Source organism: Drosophila santomea, chromosome 2R, assembly GCF_016746245.2.
Source record: "Drosophila santomea strain STO CAGO 1482 chromosome 2R, Prin_Dsan_1.1, whole genome shotgun sequence".
Lineage (NCBI taxonomy): Eukaryota > Metazoa > Arthropoda > Insecta > Diptera > Drosophilidae > Drosophila > Drosophila santomea.
In genome coordinates, this window is record NC_053017.2 from 11,260,149 (window position 1) to 11,280,634 (window position 20,486).

At 44.7% G+C, this 20,486-nt stretch overlaps 5 protein-coding genes across 5 annotated transcripts in view; 4 read left to right on the forward strand and 1 right to left on the reverse strand.

The window, feature by feature from the left end:
- Positions 1-16,815, reverse strand: part of LOC120446892 (epidermal growth factor receptor) — a 40,185-nt gene extending 23,370 nt beyond the window's left edge. Inside the window, exon 1 of the mRNA XM_039628110.1 lies at positions 16,009-16,815. Within this exon, the coding sequence (XP_039484044.1) occupies positions 16,009-16,147 (139 nt within the window). The 5' untranslated portion in view covers positions 16,148-16,815. The remainder of the gene's footprint in view (positions 1-16,008) is intronic.
- Positions 95-1,305, forward strand: LOC120446896 (chymotrypsin-like protease CTRL-1). The gene is made up of 4 exons (XM_039628113.2): positions 95-392; positions 450-498; positions 570-745; positions 803-1,305. The coding sequence occupies exons 1-4, from the start codon at positions 95-97 to the stop codon at positions 1,207-1,209; spliced, it is 930 nt and encodes a 309-aa protein (XP_039484047.1). The 3' UTR covers positions 1,210-1,305.
- On the forward strand, positions 1,391-2,477 carry LOC120446897 (serine protease grass). The gene is made up of 4 exons (XM_039628115.1): positions 1,391-1,631; positions 1,687-1,732; positions 1,786-1,964; positions 2,026-2,477. Exons 1-4 carry the CDS (start codon positions 1,430-1,432, stop codon positions 2,424-2,426), a joined length of 828 nt encoding a protein of 275 aa, XP_039484049.1. The 5' UTR covers positions 1,391-1,429; the 3' UTR covers positions 2,427-2,477.
- A 202-nt stretch (positions 16,816-17,017) lies between the features above and the next one.
- On the forward strand, positions 17,018-18,617 carry LOC120446895 (serine protease grass). The gene is made up of 3 exons (XM_039628112.1): positions 17,018-17,696; positions 17,768-17,995; positions 18,051-18,617. The coding sequence occupies exons 1-3, from the start codon at positions 17,477-17,479 to the stop codon at positions 18,542-18,544; spliced, it is 942 nt and encodes a 313-aa protein (XP_039484046.1). The 5' UTR covers positions 17,018-17,476; the 3' UTR covers positions 18,545-18,617.
- A 680-nt stretch (positions 18,618-19,297) lies between these two features.
- On the forward strand, positions 19,298-20,299 carry LOC120444843 (serine protease grass). Its single transcript, XM_039624801.1, has 4 exons — positions 19,298-19,517; positions 19,575-19,617; positions 19,675-19,841; positions 19,893-20,299. The coding sequence occupies exons 1-4, from the start codon at positions 19,298-19,300 to the stop codon at positions 20,297-20,299; spliced, it is 837 nt and encodes a 278-aa protein (XP_039480735.1).
- Positions 20,300-20,486: the final 187 nt, after the last annotated feature.

The window sequence follows — 20,486 nt, forward strand, 5'->3', positions numbered from 1 at the left end:
TGCAATCAGGTCCCGAGAACTCAAGTCAATCGCAAATTTCGTGGAATTTATACATACAGCGAATGACTTGGAATTAACGATAAGCCTTTCTTCGATGTGCATTAATAAATGGCGTTGGCATTTGCATTTTCAGTCAGTTCGTTCGTTATTACAGCTGCAAATAATGGACGCTGGAGTTGTGCAGCTCCTGCTTTTAGTTACCCTGTGTTTCCTAAACGTACATGGCCAGCCACATTTACTGGATCCTCAGTGCGTCACAGCCAGATCTGAGAGAAATCCGGGACAGTATCGTGTGATCAATGGCCAGGATGCAGACTTGTTAGCCAATCCCTGGATGGTGATGGTCATCGAGCGCGGGATGATGAAGTGCGGGGGGTCACTCATCACGCCACGTATGTAGTTGGAATATGCTTTTACAAGAATCATGAATATCCTGTGAAGTTTTTTAGGATACGTTCTGACAGCCGCGCATTGCAGAAGCCAAACCAAAAGTCAATTGTAAGTGTCAATGTCTTCGGAGTAACCTGATTGGATCACTTTTGGATCATGTTTTGCATCTTTCGATTTAGAACAGTGCGCTTGGGTGAGTACGACGTGAATCAGCCTCTCGATTGCTCCAACTATGGCTGCATTCCGCGGCCCAAGGAGATCAATGTGACCAGAACTTATGTGCCCTATCAATTCATCGACTTCCATAAAAATGACATAGCTCTGTTCAGACTAGAGACCCCGGTGCAGTATGGAGGTAAGCTGGCGAACTCTGCTTTACGCATTTAATCCAACCATTTACCCAATTGAACAGATCACATTAGATCGATCTGTTTGCTAATGGGCGACTATAACTGGGCGTCGAGCATACTGAAAAGCACAAGCAAGTTCAACACCACCGGTTGGGGTCGCACGGACTCCCGCACCTACAGTGCAGTCCTGCAGCGAATATCCTTGACGCACCACAGCCTCAGCTATTGCGCCCAGTTCTTCGGCAAATCAATGGACCACAACCACATTTGCGCCGCCAGCAGCACGGGTTACACCTGCCAGGGCGACTCAGGCGGACCGCTATCTGCCACGATCTCGATTGGGTCGGAGAAAAGGGTGGTGCTCTTCGGAGTGGTCAGCTTTGGGCTAACTCACTGCCGTGGACCCACTGTCTACTCGAGCGTGATTCCCTTTGCGAGCTGGATCGAGATGCAAACGAAGAGAAACTAACAATTATTTCCGATCATGTAAGCAGGTCCAAAGAGATGTATATACCCTACGAATGCTCTTAATAAAGCGCCATCTTAGAGAACTCTAGAAAGAGAACCACTCATAGCATGCTTATACATAAATACATGGACATATGTGAAGGAATGATAAGGCTTTCGTTGTCTCTGGCATAATTCAGTTTCAGTTCAGAATTCAGTTCGCTCTGCTCGCCTCATACGCAATGTGCTGGATTTTGCTGCTGGGTTGCTTTTTTGCGTGGCACCAACATGCGAGTGCACAATTTCTGGAGCCCAACTGCGGATATCTGTCACCGGAGGCGCTCCAAAATCAGCAGCATCAGGCGCACATATCGGAGAGTCCTTGGATGGCCTACTTGCACAACTCTGGCAAGTTTGTATGTGGCGGCTCTCTCATAAATCCTCGTAAGCATGCAACACACGAACGTAATCTTTAGCTTACGTGTCATATTTGCATAAGGATTCATCCTGACAGCCGCACATTGCATAAGCGAGGATCAAGACTTGTAGGTATTGTGTAAATCCTTGCGAAGTCAGCTAAAATGGAGTCTGCTCACAGGACTGTGCGACTCGGCGAGTTCAATAGCTTAACTAGTGTTGACTGCAGCGGCTCCGTTTGCATGCCACCTGCAGAAGATTTTCAAATAGACCTGGCCATCAGGCATGGGGACTACTCCAAACTCAATAGGATCCACGACATTGGAATACTCCGACTGGCAAAGTCAGTGTTGTACCAAGGTACAAGATACACAGATACTGCTGGCACATATGTAAAATCTCCTCACTTCCGTACTCGTAGTTCACATCAAGCCCATATGCCTGACTACGAATACTACCCTTCGCAGCCGCCTTGAAAGGCGCCACAGGCTGGTGGCCACTGGCTGGGGTCGCAGTCCATCTGAATCCGCAAACAACATCCTCAAGTCCATTCTAGTGACCAGATTGGAGTGGAGTGTGTGCAGCGAAACGTACAGGGTCGCCCGCCAAGTGGGTCAGATCTGCGTGAGTCACGAGTCCGGAGTGGCGTGCAGCGGCGACTCCGGAGGACCCATGGGCCACGCGGTACGCCACAACGGCCAAGTGCTCTTCGTTCAGGTCGGAATCGTCAGCTTTGGCAACTGGAATTGCCTCAGCCCCAGCGTTTTCACAGATGTAATGGAACACATCGATTGGATCGTTGGGGTCGTTAATAGCTATTAACTTTTGGAGAATGCATTCTTTTCCCAAGCTCATATACCAACATATTTCACAGCGAGGAACCAACAAATAAAGAAATATATTCTAATTACATTTAAAGTCAATGATTTTCAAACTGTGCTTCAAAAAAATTCAGTGCGCCATCTGACGGCTGTTTAGGGAACATCGTTTTTTTCCGCTTCCTTTTCAGCGACATCTGCCGTTTGTTGGTACTCAATATGTAATTTTTACATTTTACACATCTCTTACACAGTTATTTCTTGCGACACCTAGCGTAAATTACAAACACTTACGTGTAAGACATATCACATTCCTCACCACAAATCTAGCCCAGACTCAAACCACTTGCTGCATCTGGTGAATTTCTTAATTTCCATCCTCCATCCTCCTAAAAGTGTGCAACAAAAACATACAAAGAAAAATCGTTCGCGTTCCCAAAAGTATGCTTTAAATATTAGCACAACAATTTTATATACTTTTTTGACATTTGTGGTGTCAAATAAAGGATGTAAAAATAGCTGTAACTAAAATATTAAAAAGAAAATCTTAGAAAATATATAGAATAATAAAACTAGTACGCAAGCTTAAAGTGTTTGCTGATAAATGATAATTTGATCGATTTTTTTGAATATATAAAACTGAAAGAGGCTGAGATAAACGTATGTATGTATGATTTCCCGCTAAGCGAACACGTTGTGAAACACCTTTGAAACGGAGGGCACCCTGCGATTAGTGATCGATTCATGAGCATTATTCATGTTTGGCGTACAAAGGTGAGCCCTTGTGGCCGTCGATTCGCGCCGCATTATAAAATCACGAACCGAAATCACTGGCCAATGCGCGTGTGCCGGCCGTGCAAATCCGCAGCTTGTGTCCGCCACTGCGAGTGCCCACTGTGCTGGCCCGTCAGCGATGTTCCAGTTCCAGTTATGCGGCGGTCGCACAATGGTCGTCGCAGCGAATAAACCAGTACGAAACACCATCACCATTAACCCCCGTGTGCCACTGCCGCACGTCCACAGGTCATACTGTGGCCCTAGCTCACTAACTCACCAACTCCCTAGCTTCCTAACTTTGCTGCTGCGTTGGCGTTGGCGCAAGCGCACTCACTTGGATCGAGGGATTCGTGGGCGGGGGTGCGGGGGTCGGCAAAGAACCCCCGATGTGGGCAACCAGGCGTTAAGTTTTTCCAACCTGGTATTTTGGTCTGTGCTTTGTTTTGCTTGCTGTTTTTTCTGTTTTCTGTTTTCTGCCATCGCGCGGGTCAAAGGGCGGGGTAACTCGAACTCCCTTTTGTCGGGCAATGCGCATGCGTGTCGGTGTCGCCACCACCGAACTAAGGGCTAAAAGGGGTGCGGTGGGGGGTGGGGTGTGCTCGTAAAGTGGGAAGTGGCCTTTTGTCCAATATCGCCGAGTGCAACAATTGGCTGCCAGCTGGGTATCTGTTGCACTAGCAAATGGACACTGAGCTAAACGAACTACCAACTTTAATTGGAAAATATAACTATTTTCATTTCATTTTCATAAATCATACCATTGCTATGTTTTCTATGTTCTAATGCCATATTTTACAAGTTTGGACTTAGTTTAGACAATATTTAAGTTTTGATCTATAGAATCATCCATCAGATGTAAAGCAAACTCACATTCTATAGATTTAAAGCGAGTGAATGACCATAGGGACAGTACGATGGACAATCAAGCCTAATTAATAATATTTTGCTGTGCAACGACTGCGAGTCGTTCTTGCCATAAAACACCTCATGCATAACTCTGGCTTTGGTATCCCCCGATTCGTCGCCACGACAACGGAGAGCAGCGTTTTGGCCCGGCCAAAACAATTGTGCCACGGCGTTCCGCTGCCTGCGCTGCCTCAACCGGCGTTGCAGTTGCAGTTTAAAGTTGAATGCTGCATTTGATTACGATACTGCGGCGATTGCCACAGCGGCCTTAATGAATTTCCAATTGTTCGGCATTTTATTCTCGCTTTTGGGATTCTTGTTCGTTCCGATTGTTGGCTATCTTTTTTATTTTCGGACACTCATTCAATGCATTCGAGCTGAGCTTCGTCACGAGCTCAGCTGCCTAATTGCCTTACAAACCTTTAATTGTCAGCTCACGAATGCATATGTATGTATGTAAGTGTGCATAGAAACTCAGATTGGACATCTGCAGCAAACTCACCTGTAAAGATACAAAGATACAAATAATAGTGATTAGCTGAATGTTCTTCAATCTCTGTTTTTAGTTGATTAAGTGTAAAAAAGGTTGTAAAAATAATTCTGCCGAACAATTTGCTAGTGCAGAATCGAGTGATGCGATTGATACCCACGGCAATTGCAAAACGCTGACAAGTGTTGCTGCCGCCTGTTGCTTGTTGGCCGATTGCTGGCTTTCCCAGCACTTGCAACACTTTCGCTTCCCAGAGAGTTTCCGCAATCCACTCCCCCCTCTTCCACCGTCCAACTTTCAATTCACACGCTGTGCGCCCAAACGCGAAAAAGTTCTCACGACACTGAAACCAGCCAGAAAAAAAAGATGCAGCCAGATGAGCTGATCTCCACTCCACTCCCTTTTCGCACTCACAATCGCACACACACTTTTTGTTGCAAGAATCATCGCTGCATTTGCCCCAAAACACAAAAACACAGTTTCACATCTCGGTGGCAATGTCAAGTATAAATTGTGGCACATCTTGACATCTGCGCTCGGGATCCCAGTTCCAGATGCTAATTGTGGGTTAGCAGCACTTTGGTTTTTGCGATTTGTGCCAATTTGTTTTGCTTTTGCTCACCAGAACGAGAACTACTGATGGAAAGGTCAATGCCACAGTTTGACAAATGAATTTCAAAGCGAAACGAGATCGCTTGCTGCCGCAGTGAGTCAGTCAATTGAAATTTCATAATTTCTTGGAATCCAATTGTGGAGGCAATAAAAACACTGTTTCCAGGTAAGAAACTGGAGCAAAGGGGGTATTACGACTAGGGAATAGTAGGAGAAAAGCGTTCAAGAAATTTAAGGAGAAAGTAATGCTATAACTCATTTAAATCAAATTTGTTTAGAGAAACAAAGCAAAGCTTTTTAACGTGTTACTCGCTGATAGCTCGAAATATATCTCTTCTCCATTGAGCCATCTTCTTCCCCAATACTAATTCCATTTGCAAGATTGTTTTCAAATTATAATCTCAGTCTTTTGAGAACCGTATCTCCATCTCGGCAATTCGATTGTGCTCTAAACGCTTTCCGAATTCCCACAATTTCGGCATCCGCTTCGCAGCAGCAAACCAGCAATCGCTCTCATATGCAAATGCCCACCTGACGGCGGAGGAAACAAAAGGTTGACCCACAGTGAACTTCAGTGAGACTTCAGAGACTTTAGAATGGGGGGGCATCTTCTCACATTATAAATCATCCGAGCCCGAATTCCAATTTGAATTCGAAGCGGAGTCAAAGGGGCCGCATGTTAATTAAGTGCTAACTGCAGATTCTCCAAATCGTGGCTTCACATGATTTGATGGGTCATAAAAATGCTATATGTAAATCTATAGCTCGTTCGTAAGCGGATGCTGGGCATATTGAGGCTCAATCAAATTGGCAGACTGACAACTGTTCATTTGCACTTTGCACTGTTGTCACCAATGCGTGGCTATATAGTTATGCTCCACATAGAGGCAGATATGTGAGCGTATCAGTTGGCTTACGCAATTGAATGGTTGTCGGGTGGAGCGACTAGATGGGTGCGGATCACCTTGGGTCATCTCTAGCCATCAACTACCACGATCCGCATTGGTGAACAAAGTCCGTAATCTGCCTTATCACGAATCTGACTGCTGCGACCAGCTACTATCTGTTTGTGGGGCGTGGGTCATGTCAAAAGCTATTGCAGATAGCCGCGGAATTCAATAAAAGTCCCCATCGAGGCGCTGGAACGCTGAGCTCCACTGTTTTGGGGAGCAGCAAGTCCGACACCGAGCTGAGCTGATTTGAGCTGAGCTGTGCAAGCGGAATTCCAGTGGTGTAATAACAAAAAGTACAGAAACAGCAGCAGAAGCAGCAGAATCGAGGACGACAACCGAACGAACAACGCTGGCGACAACAAGCCTGCTCGATTCCAGCGAATGAAAATAAATAATAAGCCAAACAATATATATATTAAATACACACTGCGGCGCGGCCGACAGCAAAAAAGTAATTGAAAAACAAATGGAAAAATGAAAAGATGGAAAGATGGGAAAAGAGCGAGAGACACACACGAGCACTAAAGCTGAAATAAAATATGAAATGTTGGCAATTAATGAACAGAATGAACAGAAAAAAGAGCAAGGGAGCTGTGGAAAAATGGAAAAAATGAGCTTGCGCCATGACCGATCCATCCACCGATACCAGACGCCTCTGACTCCAACTCCAACTCCAACTCCATGTCCAACTGGGTGACCACCGGGCTTGGCCACGGCCCAGTGACTTCTGCCGGGGGCTTCTGCTCTAGCACATGTGCACTGAGCGAAAATGCTGGCCTAGAACAAGGCACATCCGGAAGATATTGCTCAAAGTTATTGGGAAGTTGAACTTTGATTGATTTCAGTTACAGCTATCAAGGATTTTTAATTTCTGATTATTTCTGAACCTTTTTAATCTGCATTTTGTTCATGCAATTTTTTTGTATATGGAGCTTATGAAATAGACTTTTGTTCTAGGCGTAGAGAGCTGGGGATATCAATCAAACCATGTGCGGATCGTTAACTCCGCAGACTGAGCCCGTGGCAGCTGGCGGAGGAGGAATAGTTGGCCTCGGATCTGCAGGAGGAGGAGGAGGAGCAACTGGACGCGATGCAGATGCCCGATTGCGGCATGGCAACTCAAGTTGGCAAACAAGGCATTGCTGAGATGCTGTGATGCTGTGATGCTGTGATGCAGTGATGCTCGGATCCCGAGCTCCTGGTCGCTTTAATTAAAGCGAAGACAAAGGGTAAACACTGAGTGGCAGCCAAGCAGAAGCTGCCAGGCTGTGGCCAGGAATGGAGTGATCAACTCGCTCGCTTTGGTCAGTAGGATGCCACTTGGCAATTGATCACAATTATGTCGCTGCAGCAGCGCCATATTGGGGCCTCGAGTGGCCCCCGCCTTATTGGGCAACTTGGAAAATTCACATCATTTCCAGCTGACAATTCGGTCAAAGAGTGCAAAAAGCCAACTACATCTGCACCGGCTTTGCTTGCCAGCTAGCTGGTGAAAGTTTCCAACTGGCACTTCAAACACTAACTACAAACTCAAACTCCAACTACAAACTCCAACTGCAAACTCCACTCGCCATCGAGCCGTTCAGTTTGGGGCATAGATTCTGTTTTTATGTGGCAAACAAAAGCCGCGCCGGGATGAGGTGAAAAAAATGAAATAAACTAAAGCATTAATTACTTCCGGAGCCCAAGACGGCGAAGCTGTGATCCATCGCACAGCCGGTTTTCTGGCTCTTCTGGGCCTTCTGCGTTTCGCTGGGTTTTCGGTCTTTTCTGGGCTTTCTGGAGGCTCTGAGCCCAAAAAAGAGACCCATACCCAGACAAAGACGAAGACCAAGCCCTGAAAAAAGGTCTCCCTGTCAGCGGGTGTTCATCAAAATTCAATTCAGCACCGAATTCGGCTCGATCTGCGGTGCTTAACACAGTTTGTTAATCAGTTTTTTATACTTCTTTTTTCCCTTTTTATTTTTGGTATTTGGTTGCCCCTTTTTTCGCCACATAATGTGAAAATGAATGCCCCATAGTTCAAGTGAAAAACAGCAAGCATTACGAGCATATATACAAATGAATATTATAACCATAATGGCGTCGGGTTCTGTACTGATACTGATACGGCGACTGCTGACTTTTCAAAAAAATATTCCAAACGTGCTGAGCCTTACAAAAAGATCTGGAATCGTATTGAAAATGTTTTTGTATTTTGTATTGTGTATTTCGTACTTCGTATATTGTATTTTGTATTTTTCCAAAGACACTGCTGCTGCGCTGGGCCTTTTTCTGGGTTATGATGAAGTGCCTACATGTGTACACGATGTAGTTGTCGAGGTGATTTTAGTGCTGCAATCAGCACAAGTCAACAACTAGAATCCAAAGGTCGCCAGAGGTGAGCAGGGAAGAGATACGGCATTGTATGGTATGCCATGGTATAGAATGCTATGGTATAGAATCCATAGTATGGCATAGTTCTGGTACAGGGATCCCACTTCTACCCCAATGGTAAATCTTCGGGGAACACGTTGTCTTGCTGTTGTTGCTACGTGATCGCCATGACAATTTGTCAATTGTATTTTTATTGAGCCGAGCATTGGCTGCCTGGCGCATAAGCTACTATTTATGTACATATACATATATATATACGTTCAATACCGATCCGATCCGATCCGATCCGAGGTAAAATTCATGTTGTCTGTAGCCCACTCCCTTCACAATCGGACTTTGTGCATTTGCCAATGATTGTTATTTGGTTCATGTTTCTGCGTTCATTGTGACATGTAAAGTCGAAGAGTGGCTTTCAATTGGGAATACTTATAGGAATATGAATATGAATATGAATATTCTGGCTGGGGGAGTGCTGCTCATAATCTGACACACTAATCGCTTTCCCAAGAGCCGGAGCCATTTGAATATCTTTTGAAATGCCACTTGGCCATGGACATGACCCCAGATCCCATCATTTCTCACATGCTTGGGAGACAAAAAAGATGAGAGCAGTGTAGAGAAGGGAAGAGGGGAAGGGGAGCGCATTTTGGAAAATTGAAAATGCAGTTTTAAATTTGAATGGCTTGGCCTTATCTCCTCCGTCTCACTCTGCTCCTCGCTAGCCGTCTCTTTCGCTCCGAGCATTTCTTCACTGCCACTTCATTTTGTATGCACAAGGGGCTTGGCTGTGGACATGTAAAAATCTCAGCACTGTAAGAAATACTAGGTAAGCTAGCCAGCAGAACAATGAAAACACATAATCTCATTAAGAACTTTAGTGCCCCCAATAATGTGATGTACATTTTACTGGCTCGCCTAATCTGCTGATATCAGCTTGTAGATAATCGTTCTTTTCAGTGTGGCCACTTTTTGGGTTCGGCGAGTTTCAAATGATTTCGTAGAACACTAGTGATGTTTCCACACTCCCCAAGAAGTCGGAGTGCAAGTGCATAGGATAGCCATTAACCCCCGAGTGCCCCTATTAACCCCAGGCGACAGAAGACTAGGCGGCGTGCAGCATCATCATCAGCATCAGCCTCAAATTACTTCCGCTGCAACATTCTGGCGCGGCCAAAACAATTACTTGCCACATGTGTTGCACACACATGCACGCGGCCACGTCCAATCTGATGGCGTTGGCCCAAACAGGTATAGGTACTACTGAGAGGGCCCAAATGGTGTGTCGCCATCCCATCGCCATCGCCATTCATTCCATTCATCGGCGTAATTAGCGCGCCGCCAACAAGAGCGGAAATTCCAGGCAGGAAAATCGCTTCGGATGCGGAGCATAACGATTTTCTTTACTGATTTTCCACCACACATTTATGGCTGCTGGCTGCTGGCTGGTGGCTAGTGGCTAGTCGGCAATCCTGGCAGCCAACAAATGGTAAATGGGCAGCAGAAACCAGTCGATCCACACCGGATGGCCAGCGCCGGATGGGGCGGTTTATTGGGCGGATTCAAAACTGGGAGCATTGCGATCTGTGAGCAGAGAACAGAAAGCTGTGAGCTGGGGGACAAAGTGGCCATCCGCGGATGGGACATCCCATTCTGAAAGACTTGTCATCACGTTCATCAGCAGCCAGGAAATGGGAACCGGCTCCATACATCCATACCTACATATGTATGTGACGAAGTGTGGCTAGAACTGGAGGAGATGTGAAACCCGTTCGGAAATAAATCATTTTGGAGCCAGGCCTGCCGCCATTTCCGTTAGCAAACGCCCATCATAAAAATCTAGTTTACTTCCGAAATTCTTTAATGGTTATTGTGCCAAGCCAATGCAACTTGGCAATTACCCAAAGTAGTTGGCCACTTGCAAGTAATTATGTCTGTAAATTAGCGCTTAAAGGTCATAAAAAATACAAGTTTAATAATCATGGCAAGTTGTTTCTGTTAAATATTGTGACTAATTGCCGCATTTGTTTTATGAGCAATTAAAAAAGGTAGTTAGGAATCCTTATTGAATCTTGAGTTTGTGTGTGGCCTTCTTTATTTGTTAAAAGTACACACTCTTTTTTTTTAAGTGCAGGAGGAAAGTGGCGACCCTTTGCTGCTAACTTCCCCTTTCGGCGTTCCGGGGAACTGATCCCCAATGTGAACTGAGCCGAGTGCATCAAGAGCGGCAAACATTTTGGCGCAGCTGTTAATCCCAATTAACCGCAATTAATATTATACAATTTGTGTGGAAAGTCAGGCTGAAAAGGGGGCCTAGCTGGAAAGGGGGCTGCCCTTCCACAAAGTCCACTCCCAACCCCCCAACCCGACCCACATTTGCCGCTCAAACCTTTATATTTCGGCTTGATCTGCGGATCGGTGGTGTGCGTGTTATATAAAATATATGTACATATATGTATATAGTTACCATTCCAATTCAGCATTACTGGCGACCCCGATGCTGGCCAACCCCCCCTGCCAGCCCCGGCACCCCACAAACGTTGCCACTTTAATTGTTTTTAATTAACGCAAACGCTTTCGACTTCGGCTCGGCATAAACATTCCAATTTTTCCAATGCTTTTTCCGAGAGATCTCGACTCTGCGATATATAAAAACTTTCGTCATCGTTTGACTTTAATATTTCCCGGCTGGCAGTTGCCTCTATTGAATTTGAAATGATTTTGAGAGCCAGCAGCCAGTGGGGTGCGGTTCCCTCACGAAGACCTATACAATTGCACTGCAAAGAATTCTTATGATTACTTGTAAGCCATTGAATAATTGTGTAAATAGGGGGGTTATCCAACTTGGGTAGCTAGTTTTATGCACTTACTTCACTCAGTTTCATTTGAAATGTTTCCAAACTAGCTTTAAGTGCGTATCTTTTCCAAAGCTAAAAACCATGCTCTGATTTCTCCCAGTGCTCGACTAGCAACATGGAATTCATCACACCCATCGCGTTCTACTGAGAGACATGAGGCGACAGCGGGCGCTTCTTGAGATGTCGTTGAGTGATGCATGCGGCGCTTCATAAAAACTGTCAATGATTCACATGCGTCCGCTGCTGACCCCTCGGCCATCAAGGGGTTAACTCTCCCTCTCGGGCACAAAAATAAAAAAATCGAAAGACAAAAAGACAAAAAGAGCGAGGGGCGTAGGAAACTTAACCTTAAGCCGGGGCGGGGCCATACCTTTTCCGTGGCCCTGCAATTATGCAAGATCACTGTCAACGCCGTTGACCTTACATTCATGCCGCGCACTGTGCCTCCAGAATGCGATTCCGATTCCGATTCTGATTCTGCATCTGAACTTATTATGCTCTTTGGCGTTTTCCGGCCCAGAACCTTCGGCAGCATAAAGGCGGAGGAGAACAACAAACAAGCCAAGAAGAAAAACAACAGCTCGTCCGGCTTGGATTTATGTTTATGGAAGCAGCTCAAGAAAAAGCATACATATATAAACCAAGGGTATGGGGTATCGGGGGAGCAGCTATGGCTAAGTGGTAATCCGATGCGAAGGCTCAGCTTACCATAGTGACATATGGTGCATGCCCCGCCCCGTCCCTCCGCAGCACCACCCACACTCGGTGATGTTGCAAGTGCCCCCTTCACTAATTGCAGTATCTCTCGATCCGCACAATGTGGCAGCTAAAGGGTAAGGCGATCGCCCCAACTCATCCTCATTCTCATCCTCATCCCAAGCCATCAAGCCATCTAGTCATCGCATCCAAGCCATCGCAACAGCTGGCGCAATCTGCTTCTTTCTTTATTTTTGGCCAAGTCATAAACAAAACACACAGAAAACACAGAGATGTTGCCAGCAAAAGGGAAAAAGATACAAATTTTGGGGAAGACGCAGGCTGCACTGCATGCCCTGTGAAAACAATAAATTCAAAGCCAAATAGCGCGAAGAGAAGCGGGGAATACCCTGTATTAAGATGTATTTTTAATGGCAACAAGGCTAATGAATGAGATTTGTGTATTCATTTGCATTGTATGTGGTAAAGTAATATCTAAGAATGAGTACATATATCAAGCAATCTGCTGATTATTTGTTTATAAAATGTAAAAACAGCTTGTTGAATTTAACACAATTGTAGTAAATGTAAGAAGACTTGGAAAGTGCGAAAAGCAACCTTTTACATGATAGAAGTAAAAGTAGTGCCATAACTTTAGGGCTTTCCAGCAGCTGGCAGTGTGGGGCACCACGAGGAGCACGCATGCGTCATGGGCAGCAAATGGGGCAGCCGTTGATTGGGCCAACACTTAACCTCCGGCAGCCGAGCGGCGGCCACAGAACGAGGCAGCGAGCCGAAGCAGCGGATTCACTCGGAATCGCGGCGATGGACGCCCCCATTGGCAGCCTCCATTTTGGGGGGATGGGTGGTGGAGTGGGAGGTGGGCACACATGCAAATGGGGGAAACAAATGTGCACAAATGCTCGACAAATCAAACAAACGGACCAAAGGGGGAAGGGGGAAAGACGGCAAACAATAAATACATTTTAAACAATCGGCTGATTGGCCCCCTCACCTCGCATTCTGCTGTCAGATTTTATTTTCATTCTCATTTTCCCAGCAGCAAGGAAAAACTTGCAGTTGCATACGCTCGCCAGCTGGAAAATGGATATGGAAATGGAAAACTTGCGGAGCGATGGGAAACATTTTGGGCACAGGAAATTGATTATTATTTATGATTACAGGCCTCTTTGCCCCTCCCCCCCCGCCAACTTCCCTGCTGGCCATGCACATACGTGAGAATCGAAGTGCAGAGGAGCGTCGTTCCCCAAAAACAAAAAACAAAGGGCAGAAATGTATCTTGAAGATGCAGTAACAGTAGCATGCTCAAGAGATAGAATGCAATTGAGTGGGAGAAGCGAGAAGCGAGGGGTGAGGGGTGAGAATCGAGAAATGCTGGTGGCTCTCAAGTGGACTCTTCATAATCACAGACATGAGGCTGGCGCATGCAGCTCAAGTGGTTTTCCATTTTCCAGCTAAAAGGACATGGGAACTTTCCTGGCTGTGCATCCGCCGTGGACGGAGCTCAAACGAAATGTGCCATGTCCTTTATGAAATCGGATACTCTGCTCCGCATGGAGAAAGCAAAGTACGAACCTGAGACGTGGGCGAGCTGCTTCTCTGTCTCCTTCTCCTTCTCCTTACCTGCCAGCCGGCTCTTAGGTTCTGATGGTCTCTCAAAAATATGACGAAAATATGTTTTTTATTTAAGGGCCAGACACTCGACTCGACTTCGGTCGCCTTGACAATGGGAAATGTCGCGATCCTCGACTGGCCACTTAGCCGGTTCCTGTTTCGCTGGAAGCGAAGTCCCGAAACAGGATACTAATGCTCTCAGTATCTCAGTCGCAAGGTGGAAGAGCTCATTTCATTATAAACCCAGCTGTGTGTAGTTGCTTATAATTATTTTCGTCTTTTACTGCCTTATCAACCGATAAGCAGCAGTGATTCATACACATGCGAAAGGTGCTTTTCGCTGTTCCAAAAATAATCTCCACTTCACCTTAACGTGAAAGGTAATCGTCAAATTTAAAGCAAACCGCATTCACGGTCACGTCCCATTATCGTATCGTGGGCATAATACGAGTAAGTTCAAGTTTATAGGCCGAATGTCTCGTTATTTGTATGAATGCATTGCCAGTTCACTCGCATTTTACACGACACCATTCCCAAAGGAGCGAACCAGTTGGCAAAGTGCAACAAGCACTGTAAAAATAAGTCTCAAATAAATTCCCTTAAAATGTCATTGTAACATTTTTCAACTCTAGGTTTAACTACCTTAAATATGAAGTACTTTTTGCTCTATATCATTACTCCCAGTTGAAATTGCACTTCAAACCTGAACCTCAACCTCTGAACCCTTTTAGTAAGCCATTAAATGCCACCGACTCGACTCGGCTATCAGTTATAACCACCGAAAACCAGGCTGCAACTGCAGCGAGCCGAACTTATAATTTAGAAGCTGGTTTCCTTGTTGCAAGCGCAAAACACCTGCACAGCTCGACTCCTCTCTTCCACTCTCCTTCACCCTTCGGATTCGCCATCTCGCTCTGTGTTGCGCATGCGCAACCGAGTACTTCTACTTTTTGCTCTGCTCTGTGGCTCTTGTGTTGGCTTTTTTGCATGAAATAAAATCTCACGGTTCAGATGCGTACAGAGTTGGCGAAAAGCGGCGGATAGCGAGAGGGGGGCGAGCGGGGGGCGCAGGTGGTAGGAAGTCTGGGCAAAAACCAAACAAAAACCCAGCAAAACCAGCCGTAAGTCGGTCGCAGAGGGGAGAGACATGCATGTGGGTTTGTTTTTTCTGTTTTTTTGCTTTTTTGGTTTTACTTCTACTCACTTCACTCACTTTTTTTTTGTTTGCAGGAAAGACGTAAAGAGCCGAAACTGGTTTTTGCAAGCACTCGAGGCGGCCAGCAATAGAACTGAGCTGGTAATTTGAATAAACGCCGCTGCATCGCCAAAAGTTGTTGTCCTTTTTAACGAGGCAATCCGAGTCTGCGTTTCCATCTGTATCTCTGTATCTGTATCTGTATCTGTATCTGTGTCTGTGTCTGCCCGATGTATCTGTATCTGCATCTGTATCTGTACTTCATTCATATTTCGAGATGCTTAATGGGCTCTACCTGGTAGTACCCACACAGGTAACCAACAGGTAGAAAAGGTCCATAATGGTCTGTGCTTGTGTGTGTGTGTGTGTTTGCACTGCTCATGGGAAATCACTGCTCACGGGAAACCTGTTGTTCTTCTCTATGCCCATATAGCCATATAACCAACCATATAACCGAAGAAAGAAGCTGAGGCTGCTTCTCAATCTGAACAGATGCACGATAAGCGAAGAAGGGATCGAGAGATACAGATAGCACTCACTTCCTCTGCTCTCCTCGTTCTGCCCCTGCTGAATGAATGAATCGAATCCCTTTTATCAATCTTGGTCCCAAAAGGGACCCCCTTTGTACCGCACCCATGAATGATCTCAGAAGGGTCTCATAGCCCAGCCTTGCCAGCACCTTGCTATTTTTTCATCGGTATCTGTATCTGTATCTGTATCTGCTGCATTGCTATCGCACCAACAAATACGAGTGTCTCATGCTGATACGTGGAAATAGGCGCAGTTGTTGTTCCGCTTACGAATATACAGTCCATCTGGCCTACATCGCATTTTGGCCATATATCACTTTCGACTCTCCATTGTATTTGATCTGCATTGCATTTGTATCGCTGAATATTACCAACTTATGTATATGAAAACTGAAGATCTCAGAGGCTCACTTTAGTCAGTAAAAATTGTGCCACATTTCAGTTTCATTAAAATTCTTAACCATATTCGTGTCGGTTTACTTCACGGCTGCCAGTTGGCCAGTTGGCGGCGGTTCGAGTTACAGAAGCTCGACTGTGTGGTGGAAGTGGAAAAGAGCTTACCTTTCATATTGCCATTATCCACATAGCCGGCATTGCTGACCGATGCACTTGTGGCAACGGATGCCAAGCTGGCGAGGATCAGCACCGCCGATAAGAGGGAGCTGCTGCTCCACGTTCCCAGCGATAGGCTCATCCACATGCTGATAATCCCGATGCGCGGTCGATTTGCTTATATTCACCAACTGTACAAACACGCGAATCTCGGCGAATTTGTTTGTTTACTTCGCGTTGCTTTTGAAAGGCGTTGGCGGGGAAGGGGGTGGGGGGGGCGGTCGTGATTGTGGGCGGTGCCTAGTGAAGCGTGACCGACGCTCCTCCTTGCCCCATCTCAAAAAGCCAGACTTTGACCGGCGATTAGCAAACGAATTTTCCACTACTTTTTAACTTTTGAACCGATCTCTGTTTTGATTTTCCTACAATTCGCGTGCCAATTGAAATGCGGCTAAAAACACACAGATAACGCGAACAATCGCGCGGAGGCGCTTAAAAAAAAACTGAAGCCGGTGCGAAACTAACTTGGCGAACACACACACACACGCACCAGCACCGACACCGACACCGACACCAACGCACAAACACACACACTGTTGGCCGAGCAGCTCCGCCTGTTGTATTGTGTACAATATAAACAATTGCGATTGCCGCTAAATTGCACTTTGTAATGATTTTAGAATATCATAATATTTCAACTATTTCGTAAGATGCCCGGCGTTTTACCGAATATACGCAAACGCAGTATTCTATCCAATTTTATGCAATTTGTTGATGTTTTCGGCTGGAGAATGACACACGGACAGCGGGTGTTGAAATCTATCTTCAAATTTACAGAGTGGCTGTTGCGGGTTCCTTATATAGCTTCCGTCAAACCGTTTTAACCGTATTTACCGATTGGCCCGTTTCGCTCGTTGCTCGAATCGAACCGGTCGCAACATGTTGCAGTGCAAAACCAACTCAAATCGAAACGCGGTTTTTTCAGTTCGTCAGCTAGCATTTAGATCTTAGATGACCACGAAAGCTAGCAGTTCTATTTTCTGGTTTAAATAAATAAAATTAAACGAATCCACTTGAGTGTTAAATTTTTTAATTAATTTTTTTTTTTTGTGAGCAACAAGTATTCAAATTTGAGAGAAACTTTATTGATATATACCAAATTGGTACTACTCATTCGTGCATTGCCTCGCCGTTCGGTTATAGTAAATTTTTTACTCATGCCCTTACCACATTTGCCAAATCCGTTTTACTCAATGTCTCACTCAGTCAGTCAGAACTTTGAGAAAGAGTACCAAATGCTGCTTTGAATGTATTCATGCAGACGTCTGATACCAATTTATCGAGCGCGATACACTTTTGCCCTCACGCACATAAAAAACAAATCCTTAAGCAATACTCGGAAATCGTTAGTACTTACTGACAACATAGAATGCTTTAACTGAACTGATAACCCGAAAAATACGAAGAACCCAAAAATATGTCAGTGCTCAAGGCGACAATCGCGGCATTAGTTTGCCTATTTATGGGTAGCAACAACAACGTAGTGGCGCGTTTACTGGATGAAAACTGTGGAACATCGTCGGATGATCCATACGACTGGAACATTATTGGAGGCAGCAGAACAAATATACACCAGAATCCATGGATGGTGTTGGTTATGTCCAGCAAGCCATGCGGCGGCTCTCTCATTACTTCGCGTATGTACTTTACTGAAATACAATACGCTGAGTAATAAGTAACCTTTGTTAATTTTGGATTTTTTTTTAAGGACTCGTCCTGACAGCAGCGCACTGTGTACTCCTTGAAGAAACCTACTTTGTGCGCTTGGGTGAATACCAAACGCTAGATCCCCAGCCGTACTGCGTTAATGATCACTGTATACCAAGGTTCTACAACATTAGTGCGGATATAAAAAAAATTCACAAGGAATTTAATAAAACCACCCACAAGAATGATATAGCGTTGCTTCGAATGTCCCAAGCTGTGGAGTACTCAGGTAATTGGAGGGCTAATCCTACGTGGTTCACTAAAACTTCAAGTATTATCAACAGATTATGTGAGGCCGATTTGTCTCCTTGTCAATGAGCAACTGGAAGACACTCCAACCTACAATGCTATCGGCTGGGGTGGGACAGAACATGGTCAATCGAGCCGGATCCTGCTAAAAACCACTGTGTATTACATGAATGTTTTATATTGTAACAAAAAGTACCAGAAACAAGCTGATCAATCGCAGATATGTGCTGGCAGTCAAACCAGTAACACTTGTCAAGGGGATTCTGGTGGCCCCTTGAGCTACGAATTGCAATATGGCAATAAGGCCCTGACTTTCCAGTACGGGCTGGTCAGCTATGGATCCCAAATATGCCACGTTAATACGCCAGCTGTTTACACCAATGTATCGCATCACATGAATTGGATAATAGATATGATGGCAGAACTTGAGTCTAGGGATACTGATAACTTACTTATGTACTTCAATGGTTTTACAGTATTCAAGTGGCCAAAAAATGTCCAAAATCTATATTATGAGTCTAGATACTAGGTTATTTTATAATCTTGCTCTATCTGAAAATATACGTTATCACATAAAATCCATTGTACAAACTTTGAACATATAACGGGTGTTTTTTTTAGAGGTATAGAACTTTAAGTTGGCATTACTGTTCAAGATGGCGACCGATTTAACAGCTGTCAAGTGATTTATTCTCAGTTTGGTTTGGCAATTCGTCATGCGTGCTTACAAAATCCAACTCGTGCAAGAATTGAAACCAAACGATCATCAAGCAAGGCGTAGATTCGTCGAATGGGCCCAAAACGAGATTGCTGTTGTTCCCGATTTTTCATAAGCCTCCAAGATCTTGTGATTTAACACCGCTAGACTACTTTTTGTGGGGCTATGTAAAGTCATTGGTCTATGCGGATAAGCCACAAACGCTAAACCATTTGGAAGACAACATTCGCCGTGTTATTGCCGATATACGGCCAAATATGTTGGAAAAAGTCATTGCAAATTGGACGTCCAGATTGGACTACATCCGAGCCAGCCGTGGCGGTCATATGCCAGAAATCATATTTAAAATGTAATGCCACAAGATTATCTTTCATGTCAATAAAATTCATGTCAATCGAATAATCCATCGTTGTTTTATTGCAATTTAAAGTTCTATACCTCTAAAAAAAACACCCTATATTATTTAATACCAGTCAGAGACCCCATATTAAAATCATCCTTATCTGTATAACGTGCCAAATATGAATGGATCCCAATCTCATTCTTATTTAGTCTCCCAACAAGATGCGACTAGTCATGTGTCAGTTGGTGCTAGTAGTCTGTCTTTTTATTGGGATTCAAGAGGTATCCAGTCTCCTACTGGAAAACGACTGTGGAACAACCAAGGATAATGTGATTCACTCGATGATTGATGGTAGTGATGCAGGCATATTCGCGCATCCTTGGATGGTCAGCGTAATGGTCATGAATAAATCACAATGTGGCGGTTCACTAATCACTTCTCGTAAGTTCTGCAGATTGATAGTCGGAAATATACTCATATTGTCCTATGTTCGTGCAGGTTTTGTTTTGACGACAGCGCATTGCATTTCAAAGGAATTCATGTGAGTGCATACTGTACTATTTCTCACTCATATGATTCTCGAATAAACTTTTTTCAGGAATGTGCGGCTGGGCGAATACGACATCCAGCATCCCATGCCCATCTGTGACCATTACGTTTGCAAGCCCAGGGCATTTAATGTAAATGTGGATAAGAAAATTGTACACAGTGATGCACGGTATGATATAGGTCTGCTACGAATGAATGAAAGTGTGATATTCTCAGGTAATTGCATTACACTAGAAGTTCCTAAAAAACTAAACTAAATTTCCCTAGACTATGTCCGGCCGATCTGTCTACTCGTCGACGCACCGGTGGGACGTGTACCAGCCTTCAATGTCACCGGATGGGGAAGGAATAGTAATGGAGAACAGCAACATAGGCTACAGATTGCCCAGCTTTATGAATTTCCTAAAGAGCGTTGTAGAAAATTTAACCAAGTACTCGATGCATCCTATATATGCGCTGGCAGTAGCCATGATGATTCGTGCGAAGACTATTCGGGAGGTCCTTTGAGCGCAATTCGCAGATATGGGGGGCGGAGAAGGGTCTTCCAGTACGGTGTCGTTAGCGCTGGAATTCCTTCTTGTAAAGGATTGGCAGTGTACACCAATGTCACACACTTTACGGACTGGATCCTGGATGTTATTCTAAAAAATGCGTATTCGTTCGCGTACGTCTGAGACCAAAGATGGATATAAAAATTAGTTTACGAGGAATAAAATATATATATATATATACAAATATATTAGTATATATATATATATATATATATATATATATATATTCTAGATCAATATCATGGTTTGGTTTTTACTGCATGGATATCCTACTTCTTGTAGATTGTAGACTATATCTACATCATACATT